Source organism: Scyliorhinus torazame, chromosome 12 (assembly GCF_047496885.1).
Source record: "Scyliorhinus torazame isolate Kashiwa2021f chromosome 12, sScyTor2.1, whole genome shotgun sequence".
Classification (NCBI taxonomy): Eukaryota; Metazoa; Chordata; class Chondrichthyes; order Carcharhiniformes; family Scyliorhinidae; genus Scyliorhinus; species Scyliorhinus torazame.
Genome location: NC_092718.1, coordinates 65,286,807 through 65,304,585, shown reverse-complemented (window position 1 = coordinate 65,304,585; position 17,779 = coordinate 65,286,807). Strand labels below are relative to the sequence as shown.

Here is a 17,779-nt window from a genome sequence, read left to right as displayed (position 1 = left end):
TGGGATCTGGTCCAAGGAAATGAGGCAGGCCAGGTGGCAAATGTCTTGTGGGGGAGCAGTTGGGAAATAGCGATCGTAAAATAAGGTTCGATATTAAGTTGGAAAAGGTTAAAAATCAAGTCACAGATTAAGATCCCAGAGTGGAAAAGGGAAATTTTAGGGGTCTAAAAGTTGAACTGGAGCAGGTTGACAGGAAACGCATTTTGGTGGATGAAACAGTGGATGAAAAATGGGGGACTTTCAAAGGAGATGAATCGGGTGCAAGCTAGGTGTATACCCATGAGAAATAAAGATGGGGTATCCAAAACTAGAGTACCCTGGATGACTACATTTACTGAGAAATAAGGAAGAAAAAAAAAAAAAAGAGGCATACAATACATGCCGGAATAATAATAGCAACAGAAAACAGAAAGAGTATCTCAAATGCAGAAGATGGGCTAAGGCTGAAATAAGGAAGGCTAATGGAAACATGAGGAAAGGATGACAGGCTGCACTAAAACAAATAGCAAATGTTCTTAAAACATATTAATATTTAAATATTAGTAAAGGATGGACTTTGAACGGCAACATGTAGTTGAAGGTCACATTCTAGGTGGCTCCCCTAGAATTCTCAGTTTTGGGCCCTTTTTCACCCGTGTTTGGGGGGGAATTTGTGGATAAACCCACCCCTAAGAGTTTTGGGAACTATAGAATGTCGAAATTCCAAACAAAGAATACTGGGAGAAAGGTAGTGAGTGCTAGTCCGCCAGCCGGGTCGACGACGGTGCGAGTGTGGTTGGAGGAAGATGGCGGGAGCAAGTTCGCTGAGTGGGGCAGCTCTCATTACAGTGGATGTGCTGGCTGAGGTGATGGCGGTGGAACTTGAGCGGCAAGGGAAGGAAATGATGAACACTCTTAAGAAATCAGTGTAAAAGTCGCTGGCCCTGATAAAGGAGGCTCTTGGAAAGACATCGGAGATGGAGAGAGAGAATGGTTAGATGATGCAGGGGATAGAGAAAGCACTGTCGCGACACAGTGACCAGCTTGCCTCACACGAAGTGGAGATGCTGAGGGTGGAGGACAGGAATTAGGGCCCGAGGCCCAAGGTTGAGGATCTCGAGAAAAGTCGCAAAGGCAGAACCTTAGAATCATGGGACTGCCTGAAGTTGTGGAGGGCCTGAGACCAAGGAGTATTTTGCGAAGATGTTCGAAGTGAAGGGGGCCCCCTCCTCGAGGTGCCCCCTCCTCGAGGTGCCCCCCCCCGAGGTGGATAGGGCCCTCCAGTTCCCCCGGCCGAAGCCACGGCAAACAAGCTGTGATTGTCTTCATTCATAGCTACCAGACTATTGGTATTGAGATGGGCCAAGTAGAATCGGGGGATGTGGGATGGCAGTAAAACAGTCTGATTTCATCCACGTTAAAAATGTCTGATGGCGCATAATCGCTCAAGACTTGGGCAAGACATTTTGAAATTAATCTGTTAATGCTGCTATAACCACTACATCCTCCCCGCTGACTGCGTGGAAGATGATGCTGGGTCTGGTCTTGAATCGGTCCAGCCACCTAACACTGTGGGTGAACTCCCTGTAGCCTAGTTTCTTTGCTTTTTCTGCAGCATTGGGCTAGAGATGGGAACATTCTCTGCTTGGACTGTTTGCAGAGCTTCTTCAACATTGGGATAGTCAGCGATTCTAATCCTCTTCCTTCCTGGAGAGAATGCCTACTTGTCAAACTGTTCCAAGATGTTTGCTTTGTATTTCATAATACTGGAGAAACTCAATGGTGGAATCTCCGTCTCCTTTGTAATGTTCGCTTTCTGCTCTGGTTTTCCACTTGCTGTATTAACTTCACCTTCTCCTTGATTAACAACACTTTTATCTTTCTCACAGGTTTAGCCATAATCGTAGACTATAAATGTCCTTTCACAGGGATATCGCAGAAATTGCCCAGTACTCCATGATTTTGCACTAGAGATCTAACTCCACTCCAATTGGTTGACAGAGTCCTATGATAAACTTTGACAAGTTTAGCTAATCCAGAGTTACAAGTGCGGAATTTCAGCTATCATGAGCATTGTTCAATGGAACGTGCTCTTCTGTCATCAGAATGGTGACGACATCGACATAACTGGAATCTGTCATCTTAGTTGGACTCATCGTGATCTCATTGTAATTTATGACTCAGAAGACATTCCAATAAAAGAAACAGCATTGAAACATATGGGAACCAAGGATAGCATGTGATTTGGAGGCAGGGTGCATAGAAAACATAGGACTAATGAGAGATGTAGTGTCACCAAGGAGAGATGTAGTGTCACCAAGTAAAGTGCTGAATGTAGTCCCACACGTCAGTACTTGGAATTTACTCACGTAGGATATAGAGCCACTAAACAGGCTATTTGGCCCAAATGGCTAATGCTGGTGTGAAAAAATGAGCCTTTCCCCACTATTTATCCCTTTAAACTCTGCAAGCATATTCTCTTTTCCACCATGCATACTTCATTCAGCCTCTCCATAATTGTGTCAAAGCTATTGGTTCAACCATGCCACATGTCAGCGGTGCAACCATTTCAACTCTGAGTGAAGAAATCTTTTTTGATGACTTAGTATCGATGATATGTATGTCCCTGTCAGGCAGGGAGGAAATGGTCAAGTGAGGGAACCATGGTTTACAAAAGAGGTTGAATGTCCTGTCAAGAGGAAGAAGGGGGCTTATGTAAGGATGAGAAAACAAGGTTCAGTTAGGGCACTTGAGGGATACAACATAGCTAGGAAGGAGCTCAAGAAAGGGCTTAGGAGAGCTAGAAGGGGGCATGATAAGTCCTTGGCGGGTAGGATCAAGGAAAACCCCCAAGGCTTTTTACACTTATGTGAGGAATAAAAGAATGACCAAGGTGAAGTTAGGGCCGGTCAAGGATAGTAGTGGGAACTTGTGCATGGAGTCTGAAGATATAGGAGAGGCCCTAAAGGAATACTTTTCTTCAGTGTTTAGAAAGGAGAGGGGTCATGTTGTTGAGGAGGATAGTGCAATCCAGGCTGGTAGGTTGGAGGAGGTAGATATTTGGAAGGAAGATGTGTTAGAAATTTTGAGAAGCCAGAGGACAGATAAGTCCCCTGGGCCTGATGGGATATATCCTAGGATTCTTTGAGAGGCGAGGGGTGAGATTGCAGAGCCTTTGGCTTTGATCTTTATGTCCTCACTGTCCACAGGAATAGTGCCAGAAGACTGGAGAGAAGTGAATGTTGCCCCCTTGTTCAAGAAAGGGAATAGATATAACCCTGGGAATTATAGGCTAGTTAGTCTCACTTCGTTCATAGGTAAATTATTGGAAAGGGTCCTGAGTGATAAGATTTATGATTATTTGGAAAGATACAGCTTAATCCAGGATAGTCAGCACGGATTTGAGGGGTACGTCTTTCCTCACAAAAGCTTGATTGTATTCTTTGAGCAGGTAACTAAGTACATAGATGAAGGTAGAGCAGTTGATGTCGTATACATGGATTTTAGTGAGGCGTTTGATCAGGTGCCCCATGGTCGGCTCATGCAGAAAGTAAGGAGGCATGGCATAGAGGGAAATTTGGCCGATTGGATCAGTAACTGGCTATCACATAGAAGACAGGGTAGTGGTAGATGGCAAATTTTCATCCTGGAGCCCAGTCACAGCGGTCTACCACAGGGATCAGTGCTGGGTCCTCTGCTATTTGTGATTTTTAACAATGACTTGGAGGAGGTGGGTGAAGGTTGGGTTAGTAAATTTGCTGATGACACCAAGATTGGTGGAGTAGTGGATGAGGTGGAGGGCTGTTGTAGGCTGCAAAGAGACATTGATAGGATGCAGAGCTGGGCCGGAAAATGGCAGATGGAGTTTAACCCTTATAAGTGTGAGGTGATTCACTTTGGTAGGACAAATTTGAATGCGGATTACAAGGTTAACGGCAGGGTTCTGAAGAATGTGGAGGAGCAGAGAGATCTCGGAGTTCATGCCCATAGATCTCTGAAAGTTGCCACCCAAGTGGATAGAGCCGTGAAGAAAGCCTATAGTGTGTTAGGATATATGAACAGGGGGATTGAGTTTAAGAGCCGCGAGGTTATGCTGCAACTGTACAAGACCTTGGTTCGACCACATTTGGAGTATTGTGTGCAGTTCTGGTCACCTCATTATAGGATGTGGAAGCATTGGAAAGGGTGCAAAGGAGATTTACCAGGATGCTGCCTGAATTGGAGGATAGGTCTTATGAGGAAAGGTTGAGGGAGCAAGGGTTTTTCTCATTGGAGCAAAGGAGGATGAGAGGTAACTTAATTGAGGCGTATAAGATGATGAGGGATAGATAGAGTGGACATTCAGCGACTTTTTCCTCGGTTGGATATAGCTGTTACAAGGGGGCATAACTATAAGGTTCATGGTGGAACATATAGGAGGGATGTCAGAGATAGGTTCTTTACTCAGTGGTTGGGGCGTGGATCACACTCACAGCTATGGGAGTGGAATCGGACACTTTAGGAACTTTCAAGCGGTTATTGGATAGGCATACGGAGTGCACTAGAATGATTGGGAGTAGGTTGATTTGATCTTAGTTTCAGACTAGTTCGGCACAACATCGTGGGCCGAAGGGCCTGTACTGTGCTGTACAGTTCTATGTTCTATATATTGATGTTAGCTAACCTGGGCTCACATTTCACCTTATTGAACCCCCCTCAAAATTTTGTCCTCTCTTGGTACATCTCTTGGTCTTTTCTCCAGAGAAAGGAGTCCTATCCTACTTGATCTTTCCTGACAGTTGCATCCAAGACATCGCCAATGTACATGCCAAACAATATGTGTTTTCCCAGAACTAAACAAACTGGGCAACGCCCCTACCATCCTGATGCATGCCTAAATGAGTGTTCATCAATACATTAACTCTTCTTTTTCCACTCCATTTCTGGAGTTCTGTGCAGTCACTACATTCAATACTTGAAAAAAAAAACACCTCTAACATTCTCATTCAATTAATTAATAGATGTATTGTAATAGATACCTTGTAAAATGCTAATTTCTAAATTTGTAACATCTTCAAATCATGCAGTTTTTAAAATATGGTCAGGACCATAGACAGTTAATTCATTCTAAACAAATTTGCACTCCAATTGTTATCATGCCCCATAGTAAAGAAGCGGCATATTAAATACATCTGAACTATTCACATGATTTTACACCTCCTGATACAATTAATCTTAAATTACCAATTAGTTACCAAGTTTAGAAACAAGACAATGCTCATGCCTTTACTTCCGTATCTCTCAACATGTTTTCTCTGGTCCGATCACCCTTAATCTGCAAAAAGGTGACTGGACTCCACCAACAAACATGCAGTTTGTTTTGCTAATCAAGAACACAAACAATTGAAACTAAGAGTTAGATTTGAGGCATTGTCTTCACTTACCTCCGTGCTCTAAAAATACTCGAACACATCTTTCTTTGCCTCGAGCTGCAGAGAAATGGAGCAAGGTCCATCCATTGGCATCACGACCGTTAGGAGAATAGCCTTGTTCCAGCATCTTGCGCACTGTATGAACATCACCAGCTGCAACAGCATTTTGAATTTGCAGTTCTTGCTGCAGTTCTGGGTTTCTTCTACAGTGATGATGGAACATGCTAGTGAGTCACGTTGTCACAATAGATGCATGAGGTCAATGTTCTACATCTTCATCAAACTTTAACAAGAATTCACAAATTAGTCAAATGAAATGGCAATCTCCAAATCATTTTATAAAAATTAAACATCAAAATAGAATTCACAATGGAGGAAAGCTGGTGTAAACTTAGCAAATCTGTCAATAAATATAATAGATTCTGTTGGAAATTCTGTTTTCAAAAATATATTTGCTTAATAACAGGCTTTATTTGTACTCTGAATTCACAACAACAGACATTGTGAAACTAAGTAAATAACAGAAAATGCTGGATAAACTCAGCAGGTCTGGCAGCATCTGTGGAGAGATAGAGTTAACATTTTAGATCTACATGATCCTTCTGCAAAACTGAAACAAGGTAGAAATGTACAGAATATATAGTTGGAAAGGGGGAGGTGGGGCAGAATAGAAAACTAGGGATAGGCCAGGGTAAAGGAGTGATGGACAAATTTGGCATGGACATGTGCTAAATGAGTAGCCAGGGACAGGCGGCAAAGTGGGGGAGGGGTGGGGTTGTGTTGGGGCAGGCCACGGAACTGAAAAACAACTGACAGCAACAGGAGGGGGTTTTAAGATGGAGGACGACGTTTACTGTCTAAAGTTATTGAACTTAACGTCACGTTCAGAAGGATGTAACGTGCATAACTGGAAGAGATGTTGTTCTTCCAGTTTGCCTTGGGGGCATTACAGCAGGCCAAGAATGGACTTGTGGGCTTGAAAACAAATGTGGAATTGAAATAGTTAGCGACCAGAAAGTTGGGGACATCCTTGCTGAGGCCTGCTGCATTTCTGTGGGTCAAGCTAGCTAAGAATGGCAGATTTTCTTCCCTCTTTTAAACCTTGGACAGATAAGTGGCAAGTAACATTCGCACCACACAAATGGTAAGTTTCTCACCAACACATTCAATGGCATTACCACTGCTGAATCCCTCACTATCAACATCCTGAGTAGTACCATTAACCAGAAACTGAACTCAACTAGTCACAGAAACACTGTGGCTCCCTCAGCAGATCAGAGACTGGGAATTCTGCAGTGAGTAACTCATCTTTTGACTCCCCAAAGCCGGTCTAAAGTTCACCACCTGCAAAGCGTAATTAATACTCTCCATTTGCCTAGGTGAATAGGCCTCGAACAAAACTCAAGAAACTCATCCAGGACAAAGCAGCACAATTGATCAGCACCCCATTCACTACCTTAAGCATTCACTTTCTCCACCATCGACATACAGTAGAAGCAGTAAACACCATATACAGACACCAACACAGCAATTTGACATGTCTCCTTTGACTACACCTTCCGAATCCAAGACCTCTGCCACCCGGAGGAACAAGGGCAATAGACACATGGGAGCATAACCACCTACAAAGTTCTCCTCACTGTTGCAGGATCAAAATCCTGCAACAACCTTCATAACACTCAGAGAGTAGTAAGGGCGTGGAATGCCCTGCCTGCAACAGTAGTGGACTCGCCAACACTAAGGACATTCAAATGGTCATATGGACAATTTGGGAATAGTGTAGATGGGCTTTAGAGTGGTTTCACAGGTCGGCGCAACATCGAGGGCCGAAGGGCCTGTACTGCGCTGTAATGTTCTATGTTCTATAACAGCACTATGGCTGTACCTGGGCCAAATGGACTGAAGTAATTAAAGGCTGTGATCCTCCACCACCTTCTTGGGGACAATTAGGAATGGCGTTGCCAGCGACACACACATGCTAAGGAAGAATATTTTTAAAGTTGTGCTGTCTATCACGCAGCAAAGGAAAATTCAATTTAGACGTAATACCACTACCATCATTTTGGTCCAATTTCCAATTACATCGTATTAAATACTTTCTGCTTGAACTAACCAATTATTTTATAATTCGATACACTATAAATCATTAGATAAAATAAACTTTCCTGGATTAATTATGTTGCATTTAATCAGGAATAAGATTATCACTTTAAAAAAAAACAGGATCGAACTTCGGGACGATGATTGGGAGGTTCTGAAACACAAACAGAAACCTTAGCAGCACCGTCATTTTACCAGCGATAGTCGCAGCAGATCCCACCTCTTAAAGTGCCCCTTTATCTGCTCCACCAACCGAGTCAAGTTCAGCAGCTTGTGCAGCTGCGCCCAGCCCCGTGTCAACTGGATGCCCAAGTATTTAAACTCGCCTCCACTATCTTGATCGGCAGCTCCCCTAATCTCCTCTCCTCTAATCTCAATCGGGAACACCTCACCCTTTCCCATATTCAACTTGTACCAGAGAACTGGCCAAACTCCTCCAAAATCCCTATAATGTCCCCAACACTACCAAATGGGTCCAAAATGTACAGCAGCAGGTCACCCGCATACAGCGAGACCCTATGCTCGGCACCTCCCCACACATTTCCTCTCCAGTCCCGCGACGCCCTGAGCGCCATTGCCAGCGGCTCTATCGCCAAAGTAAAGAGCAACGGGAAGAGCGGACACCACTGCCTCGGCCCCCGATGCAGCCCAAAATATCCCAAACTCATTTGGTTTGTCCGCACACTTGCGACCGGTGCCTTGTATGGCAACCGGACCCAGTCCACAAAACCTCTGCCCGAACCCAAACCGCCCTAACACCTCCCGCAGGTACTCCCACTCCACCCAATCAAATGCCTTCTCCGTGTCCATCGCCACCACTACCTCATGTTCCTCCGAAGGCCACTTCCCCATCCAAAAACCGCCGCATCCCCACCTCACCGGCCGGGGACTCCGATACATATAACCTTGCAAATCCACCCAGTCGCATGGTCAGAAACCACGATCGCCAAATGCTCCAAGTCAACCACCTCCACCAGCAACGTCTTGTCAAACACGGAAAGTCGATCCGGGAGTACAACGGTGCATGTGGTAGACGTATGAAAATTCCTTCACGCTCAGTGTCCCGAACCTCCACACATCACCCCCCCCCCCCCCCCCCCCCCCCCCGCTCCATAAACCACTTCAGCTCCTTCGCCACTACTGACACCTTCACCAACCTCAGCTCTATAACCGTATTAATATCCACCCCCATGATCAACCGGTGCAAGTCTAAGTCAGGAATCATCCCTAGCACTCGCCTCATGAAATCTACATCATCCCAATTTGGAGCAAAAACATTTACCAGGACCACTGGCAGCCCCTCCAGCTTCCCACTCACCATCACGAACGCACCCCCACCCCCGAATCTGCCACAATGTTCCCCACCTCGAACACCACCTGCTTATTCACCAGTACCGCCAACCCGCTCATCTTCATATCCAGTCCCAAGTGGTACACCTGCCCCACCCATCCTTTCCTCAACCTTGTCTGGTCCCCCGTCTTTAAGTGCGTCTCCTGCAGGAAGGCCACATCCACCTTCAGACTCCTCAGGCACGCAAACACATGCAACCGTTTCACCAGCCCATTTAGCCCCCTCATGTTCCACATGACCAGCCTGGCCGGTGGAGGGAGGGAGGTTCTCTAACCCGCTCCCCTGCCGATTAGCCATATTCTTTTTGGGCCAGCACCCGGCCGTGTCATATGACCCTCCAGGCCAACCCTCGGATGTCCTCTGTCATCGATCCTTTTTCAATTGTGCTGCACCAACCACAACCTTGTCAGCAACTCTCCCCCCACCACCCTTAAACAAAACACCAGCCCCACCCCCCCACGCCAACCTCCTGACAATCCACCTCTTCACTCCTGTTCATCTGCCCACCCAGCTACCACGGTGGCTCCCGCCCAAAGTCTCCAACTTACCTGCCGCTTCCAACTTCCCTGCCACCCCAGCACCCCTCCCACCCCCATACCCCGCTAAAAAGCAATAAGAAGTACACTCACCCTCGATGTTCCCCCATGACAAACCTGCTCTCCAGACCCCACTATCAAAAATACTTCAAAGAAAAAAACTTTTCAAAAAACAAACTCACACAAACTCCTCCAAAGTTCAATGTCCTCACTCTCTTCCCAGTCCATTGTCCCTCATGAACTCAATCATCTGGCATGCCAAAATAGTACTCACACTTCTGGAAAGTCACCCAGAGGGGGGTCGGGTACAGCCACTCGAACTTCACCCTCTTTTTAAAGAGGGCAGCCTTGACCCAGTTAAACCTGGCCCTCCTCTTTCCCAGTTCTGCTCCCAGGTCCTGGTGCACCCGCAGCTCGTTCCCTTCCCAGTTGCACTTCGTAGTCTGCCTCGCCCATTGGAGGATCTTCTCCTTATCCAGAAAGTGAAGCAACTACACCACCATTGCCCTTGGCGGCTCGCCCGCCTTGGCCTCATCAGCGCCCTATGCACTCGGTCGACCTCCAAGGGCCGGTCAAAGGCTCCCTCCCCCATCAGCTTCTCCAGTATTTTGGCCACGTACGTGCCGGCCACCGCACCCTCGATGCCTTTGGGCATCTCATGATCCTCAGGTTGTGTCTTCTGGAGCGATTCTCCAGATCTTCCACATTCTCCTTCAGCCTCTTTTGGGTCTTCCACATCACCCCACCAACTAGGTCAACTGCCCCTCACGTTCTCCCACAGCCTCCTCCACTTTCTGGATCGCCCTGCCCTGGGGGTGGGGGGTGGGGGGGGGGGGTGGCACAGTAGCACAGTGGTTAGCACAGTTGCTTCACAGCTCCAGGGTCCCAGGTTCCATACCCGGCTTGGGTCACTGACTGTGTGGAGTTTGCACTTTTTCCCCCATGTCTGCATGGGTTTCCTCCAGGTACTCCGGTTTCCTCCCACAGTCCAAAGATGTGCAGGTTAGGTACATTGGCCATGCTAAATTGCCCTTAAGTGTCCAAAAACGTTGGGTGGGGTTACTGGGTTATGGCGATAGGGTGGAGGTTTGGGCTTAGCTAGGGTGCTCTTTCCAAGGGCCAGTGCAGGCTTGATGGGCCAAATGGCCTCCTTCTGCACTGTAAATTCTATGACTCCAGCCTCTGCTCCACTCTCTCGATCCCCACTTTTATTGGCTCCACCATTTTAGCCAGGTCTTCCAGGCCTCCTTCCTCTGCTGACCAAACTTTGCATTTAAGAACTCTATTAACTGCTCCGTTGTCCACTGGGGTCGCAGGGCAGCTCCCTTGCCCACCGCCATCTTATCCTTGGCACCCCGAAGACTCTCCTGTTCCAGCAGCTCTTTTCTTCATGCCCCACTTCTAGTTTGTGGATCCATGCACCAGCCACACCAGAGGAGTAAAACCTTTCACAGGCACTCCTGCGCCACTTGCCGTCCAATACTTTGCCCTTTGGGCGGAGAAAAGGCAAAATAAAATAGCGCCTCGAGTGTGAGCCACCAAATGTACGACCGCTCACTCAATATCCGCCACCGGAAGTTCATGTTTTAAAGTTACAAACCTGGTGACTGCAGTTTATTGGGCTCAACCAAGGACCTCGGATATTTAAAATAAAATCTTATTTTTCCTGTGTTGCAACTCCGGGTAAAATGGCACTGGAGTAGACCGCGCACTAGCCCAGGGTGTGGTGACAATATATTCAATGTTTAGTTTGTTCAGCAAGTCATCAACCAAAACATCAGACATACCAAACTCTGTGGCAATGGGGTAGTGACGGCAGGGACAGGTAGAGAATGTTGCTGACAGTTTTCAGTCATAACCCTGCAAGCAGGGAGGTTCTCAGGATGATGGTTACTCTCCATCGTTCAAGGCAGATGTGGAGTACGTATCCACTTGTGGTGACACAGTAGACTTTTTCAGGGACAGTGTTGCTCTCCTCCATCTGAGGAAGAGGAAGAAAAAGAACCCTAAACACAGTCTGCACTGATCAGGTTATCGCTCCTGACTGGTCATCCATCTCCCTCTGGTCAAAGAATAAAATTACTGGTCACTGTATGAGGCTCGGTTCATGGAATGTCAGATCTCTTGTACACAACAATACGAGACCAGAGTGCAGGACTGCTCTCATAGCCAGAATGCTGGAAAAGTACAACATCAACATAGCCACCCTAAGTGAAACATGGCCCGCTGAGGAGTCTCAACTTGCAGAGGATGATGCAAACTCCACACTCCACTGGACTGGCAAATCCAAGGCAGGCTTGACGGTTAAGCTTGGGCTTTGCCATTCCAGAAGACCAAATGAAATAGGAAAAGAAGTAGGCCACCAGCCCCCAGCCCCCCCCCCCCCCCCCAAGCCTGCTACACCATTCAATAGGATCATGCGGATCCAACATTCCTCAAGTCCACTTTGCTGCCCTTTCCCCATATCCCTTGATTCCCTTACCAGTGAAGAATCTATCTCAGCTTTAAAAGAACACAAGGACTTTGCCCCCACAACTCTCTGTGGCAAGGAGTTCTAAAGACTCTCAACCCTCAGAGAAGAAATTCCTCCGCATCTCAGTCTTAAATTGGCACCCCTTTATTCTGGGACTATGCCCTCTGGTCCTAGTTTCTCCCATGAGGGGAAACATCCTCTCAGCATTTACCATGTCAAGCCCCTTAAGAATCCGATATGTTTCAATGAGATCACCTCTCATTCTTCTAAGTTCCAATGAGCAAAGTCCCAACCTGTTTAACCTTTGTTCATTAGACAATCTCACTATATCAACATCCAAGTGAACTTTCGATGAAGAGTCTCCAATGAAATAACTTTCCTTAAATAAGGGAACCAAAACTGCTCAGTGCTCCACAAGTTCCCTACTTATACTCCAACCCCATGAAATAAGGACCAACATTCCATCAGCCTTCCTGATTACCTGCCACACCAGTGTGCTAGCATTGTGTTTCATGCACAAGTACTCCCAAGTCCCGTTGTGTTGCTTTCTTCAGTTTTTCTCTATTTAAATAATACTGTTCTTTTGTTCTCCCTTCCAAAATTAATTTCACATTTTCCCACATTATACTCCATTTGCCAACTTTTTGCCCATTTACTTAATCTTCCAATATATCTTTGCCCCTCACAACTTGCCTTTCCACCTATTTTGGGGTCATCTGCAAATTTGGCTACAGTGCATTCACTTCCTTCCTCCAAATCATTAATATATATTGTAAGTGGCAAATCCAGCCCAGGTCACCAACCGGAAAAAGAACCCCTTCATCCCACTCGCCATTCCCTTCCCATTCGCCAATTCTCTGTCCATACCAATATACCAGCTCCAACACCATGGGTTCTTATCTTCTGACTTAATCTTTTGTGAGGTACTTTGTCGAATGCCTTCTAGAAATACAATATATCTACTGGTTCCCCTCTATCCACTCTAGTTGAGATTTCCTTGAAAAACTCCAATAAATTAGTCAGACGTGATTTCTCTTTCATGAAGCCAAGCTGACTCTGCTTGATCAGATTATGCTTTTCCAAATGTGATATTACTTCCTTAATAATTGATTTAACAGTAGATGTGAGGCTATTGGGCCCATAGTTACCCGCTTTTTGCCCCTCTCCCTTTTTGAATAGATGTCACGTTGGCAGTTTTCCAATCCTCCAGTAATACTCCAGAATCCAAAGCTTTTTTTAAAAATACAACCAATGCATCCATTATCACTGTAGCTACTTCTTTTAGGATCCAAGCGTGCAAGCCACCAGGGGAGCATGGTGGCACCGTGGTTTGCACTGCTGCCTCACAGCCCCAGGGACCCGGGTTCAACTCCAGCCTCGGGTGCCGTCTGTGTGGAGTTTGCACTTTCTCCCTATGTCTGTGTGGGTTTCCTCCGGGTGCTCTGGTTTCCTCCCACAGTCCAAAGATGTGCAAGTTAGGTGAATTGGCTACGCTAAATTGCCCTTAAGTTAGATGGGGTTACAGGGATAGGGCAGGGGAGTTGGCTTGGTAGTGTGCTCTTGCAGAGGGTCAGTGCAGACTTGATGGGCTGAATGGCGTCTTTCTGCACTGTAGAGATTCCATGAAAAGGTTGTCCTTAATTTAAAAATTGCACGAGGTTGTCTAACTGAGCATGAGAAAATGCATGTTCAGCCAAAATAAATGATGAGACCCTAGAGAATTGGATTTAATCTAATAGCATCTTTCATAGAATTTACAGTGCAGAAGGAGGCCATTCGGCCCATCGAGTCTGCACCGGCTCTTGGAAAGAGCACCTTACCCAAGGTCAACATTTCCACCCCATCACCCAGTAACCCCACCCAACACTAAGGGCAATTTTGGACACTAAGGACAATTTAGCATGGCCAATCCACCTAACCTGCACATCTTTGGACTGTGGGAGGAAACCGGAGCACCCGGAGGAAACCCACGCACACACGGGGAGGATGTGCAGACTCCGCACAGACAGTGACCCAAGCCGGAATCGAACCTGGGACCCTGGAGCTGTAAAGCAATTGTGCTATCCACAATGCTACCGTACTGCCCCTTTCAAAGCTTTAATTCAAAAGGGTAAGTTATTGCAGGAGACCTCAGAGCATTGGTTTGCTCCTCTTGCTCCATGTGGGAGACCAGAAACATCTCCGGTGCCCGGGGCAGCATGTATGCAGGAAGTGTCTCCAGCTACAGCTCCTGGAAGCCCAAGTTTTGGATTTGGAGCGGCATGCTCCAAAGGTGGAGAGTGTCGTGGATAGCACCTGTAGAGAGATGGTTCAACCACAAGCCAAGATTCCACAGGCAAGAAGGGAATGGGTAACCACCAGGCAGAGCAAGAGAGCTAGACAGGCAGTGCAGGAATCTCCTGTGGCATTCCCCTGCAAAACTGATATACCGTTTTGGATATTATTGAGGGGAATGACCTCTCAGGGGAAAGAAGCAACAGTCAAATTTGTTGCACCATGATTGATTCTGCTGCAGAGGTGAGGGGCAAAAAGTGTGGGAATGCAATAGCTACAGGGGATTCGATTGTAAGAGGAATAGATAGACGTTTCTGTGGCTGCAAACGAGACTCCAGAATGGCATGTTGCCTTCCTGGTGCTAGGATTAAGGATATCTCGGAGCGTTTTCAGCACATTCTGGAGGGGGAGGATGAACAGCCAGTGGTCATGGTGCACATCGGTACCAATGGTATAGGTTAAAATAAAGGGATGCGGTCCTGAAAGCAGAATATAGGGAGTTAGGAAGAAAGTTGAGAAGTCACACCTCAAACGTAGTGATCTCAGGATTACTACTAGTGTCACGTGCTAACCAGAGTAGAAATAGTAGGTTGTATCGGATGAATACGTGACTGAAGAGATGGTGTGGTTGGGGGGGGGGGGGGGGGGTTGGGCTTCAGATTCCTGGGGCATTGGGACCAGTTCTGGAGGACGTGGGATCTGTACGGATTACACCTGCGCAGGATGGGGACCAATGTCCTTGAGAGGGTACTTGCGAGAGCAATTGGGGAGGGTTTAAACTAATATGGCAGGGAGGTGGAAACCGATGTAAGGATTCAGAGCAGGGGGAATGAAGAACAAGGGGAAAAGACAGAAAGAACAAGGGAAAAAGACAAAAACAAACAGAAGATAACAAAGAGAGAAATAAGGAAAGAGAGGATCAAATATGAAGGTAGGCTAGCCAGTAACATTAGGAATGATAGTAAAAGTTTATTTAAATACAATAAAAACAAACGGGAGGCAAAAGTTGACATTGGGCCGCTCCAAAATGATGCTGGTAATTTTGTGATGGGAGACAAGGAAATAGCTGAGGAACTAAATAAGTACTTTGCGTCAGTCTTCACAGTAAAGACATGAGTAATATCCCACCAATTCCGGAGAGTCAGGGGGCAGAGTTGAATATGGTAGCCATCACAAAGGAGAAAGTACTAGAGAAACTAAGAAGTCTAAAAATTGATAAATCTCCGGGCCCAGATGGGCTACATCCTAGAGTTCTAAAGGAGATAGCTGAAGAAATAGTGGGGGCGCTAGTTATGATCTTTCAAAAGTCACTGGAGTCCGGGAAAGTCCCAGAGGATTGGAAAATGGCTGTTGTAACCCCCCTGTTCAAGAAGGGAACAAGGAAAAAGATGGAAAATTATAGGCCAATTAGCCTAACCTCGGTTGTTGGCAAGATTCTAGAATCCATTGTTAAGGATGAGATTTCTAAATTCTTGGAAGTGCAGGGTCAGATTCGGACAAGTCAGCATGGATTTAGTAAGGGGAGGTCGTGCCTGACAAACCTGTTAGAGTTCTTTGAAGAGATAACAAATAGGTTAGACCAAGGAGAGCCAATGGATGTTATCTATCTTGACTTCCAAAAGGCCTTTGATAAGGTGCCTCACGGGAGACTGCTGAGTAAAATAAGGGCCCATGGTATTCGAGGCAAGGTACTAACATGGATTGACAATTGGCTGTCAGGCAGAAGGCAGAGAGTTGGGATAAAAGGTTCTTTTTCGGAATGGCAACCGGTGACGAGTGGTGTCCCGCAGGGTTCAGTGTTGGGGCCACAGCTGTTCTCTTTATATATTAACGATCTAGATGACGGGACTGGGGGCATTCTGGCTAAGTTTGCCGATGATACAAAGATAGGTGGAGGGGCAGGTAGTATGGAGGAGGTGGGGAGGCTGCAGAAAGATTTAGACAGTTTAGGAGAGCAATCCAAGAAATGGCTGATGAAATTCAACGTGGGCAAGTGTGAGGTCTTGCACTTTGGAAAAAAGAATAGAGGCATGGACTATTTTCTAAACGGTGACAAAATTCATAATGCTGAAGTGCAAAGGGACTTGGGAGTCCTAGTCCAGGATTCTCTAAAGATAAACTTGCAGGTTGAGTCCGTAATTAAGAAAGCAAATGCAATGTTGTCATTTATCTCAAGAGGCTTGGAATATAAAAGCAGGGATGTACTTCTGAAGCTTTATAAAGCATTAGTTAGGCCCCATTTAGAATACTGTGAGCAATTTTGGGCCCCACACCTCAGGAAGGACATACTGGCACTGGAGCGGGTCCAGCGGAGATTCACACGGATGATCCCAGGAATGGTAGGCCTAACATACGATGAACGTCTGAGGATCCTGGGATTATATTCATTGGAGTTTAGGAGGTTGAGGGGAGATCTAATAAAAACTTACAAGATAATGAATGGCTTAGATAGGGTGGATGTAGGGAAGTTGTTTCCATTAGCAGGGGAGACTAGGACCCGGGGGCACAGCCTTAGAATAAAAGGGAGTCACTTTAGAACAGAGATGAGGAGAAATTTCTTCAGCCAGAGAGTGGTGGGTCTGTGGAATTCATTGCCACAGAGGACGGTGGAGGCCGGGATGTTGAGTGTATTTAAGACAGAAGTTGATAAATTCTTGATTTCTCGAGGAATTAGGGGCTATGGAGAGAGAGCGGGTAAATGGAGTTGAATCAGCCATGACTGAATGGCGGAGTGGACTCGATGGGCCGAATGGCCTTACTTCCACGCCTATGTCTTATGGTCTTAAAAGTGGTAGGCAGAGAAATCAAGGGTCCTGTATCAGATAACAGCACTGTAAAAAAAATAGGAGGGACGGGACAAGGAACGTTAAAAGGACGAGCCTTAAAGGTTTTATATCTGAACGTGCGTAGTATTCGAAATAAAATGGATGAATTAGTTGCGCAGATAGATGCAAAGGGATATGATGCAGTTTGGATTATGGAGACATGGCGCCAAGACGACCTAGGATGGGAACTAAACATTGAGGGCTATTCAGTTTTTAGGAAGAAGACAGAAAGGAAAAGGTGGTGGAGTTGCATTGTTGATTAAAGATATTGATACAATATCGGGGAAAGATATTAGTACAGATGATGTGGCATCTGTTGCTGTTGTGATAAGAAACACCAAGGGCAAAAAACATTCAAAGGGTGGTGTAGCCATGTAAAATGGCTGACTCCCGATTAGAATGGTCAAGTCCCGATCTAAAATGGCGAACGAAAGAGGCTGACGGGAAAATCAGCCAACAGGACTCAAACAGACAGCTGCAGGTAAAACAGTGTATTTGCCTCTGGGGAAGTCAGTCCAGACCGATACCTGCAGCCATCAACATCACAACAACCCAGCCATCTGCATTTTAATCAGCCATCCCCGGGAACAATTGCTACAAATTAGCAACATAAAGCCGACCCAGACCTTTCGGCGCCAGCAGGGGCTGACACAAAGAAAGGTAAACAACCACCCCTCCCGATCTAGGAATCGCTCCAGTATTGGAGCATATCGAACCAAGTGATTGGGACCAAGTCCAATCACTTGGAACCAGGTACAAGGTCCGCCCCGAGAGGCAGGAAGCCCTTGAGGACTATAAGAATAGGGGCCAAGTTCAACTCAACCCTTCTC

The 17,779-nt window shown here is 46.3% G+C and overlaps 1 protein-coding gene across 3 annotated transcripts in view; it reads right to left on the bottom strand.

Annotated features, from left to right (window-relative positions):
• asb7 (ankyrin repeat and SOCS box containing 7) overlaps positions 1 to 17,779 on the bottom strand; it is a 65,377-nt gene that overhangs the window by 32,080 nt on the left and 15,518 nt on the right. For 2 of the 3 annotated variants that reach the window (XR_011933620.1, XM_072468805.1), the window contains exon 2: positions 5,403 to 5,673. Coding sequence is in view for 2 of the 3 variants with exons in the window: in XM_072468805.1 (XP_072324906.1) it covers positions 5,403 to 5,613 (211 nt within the window). In the remaining variant the exon portion in view is untranslated. The remainder of the gene's footprint in view (positions 1 to 5,402; positions 5,674 to 17,779) is intronic. The other variant, XM_072468806.1, reaches the window with a different exon arrangement.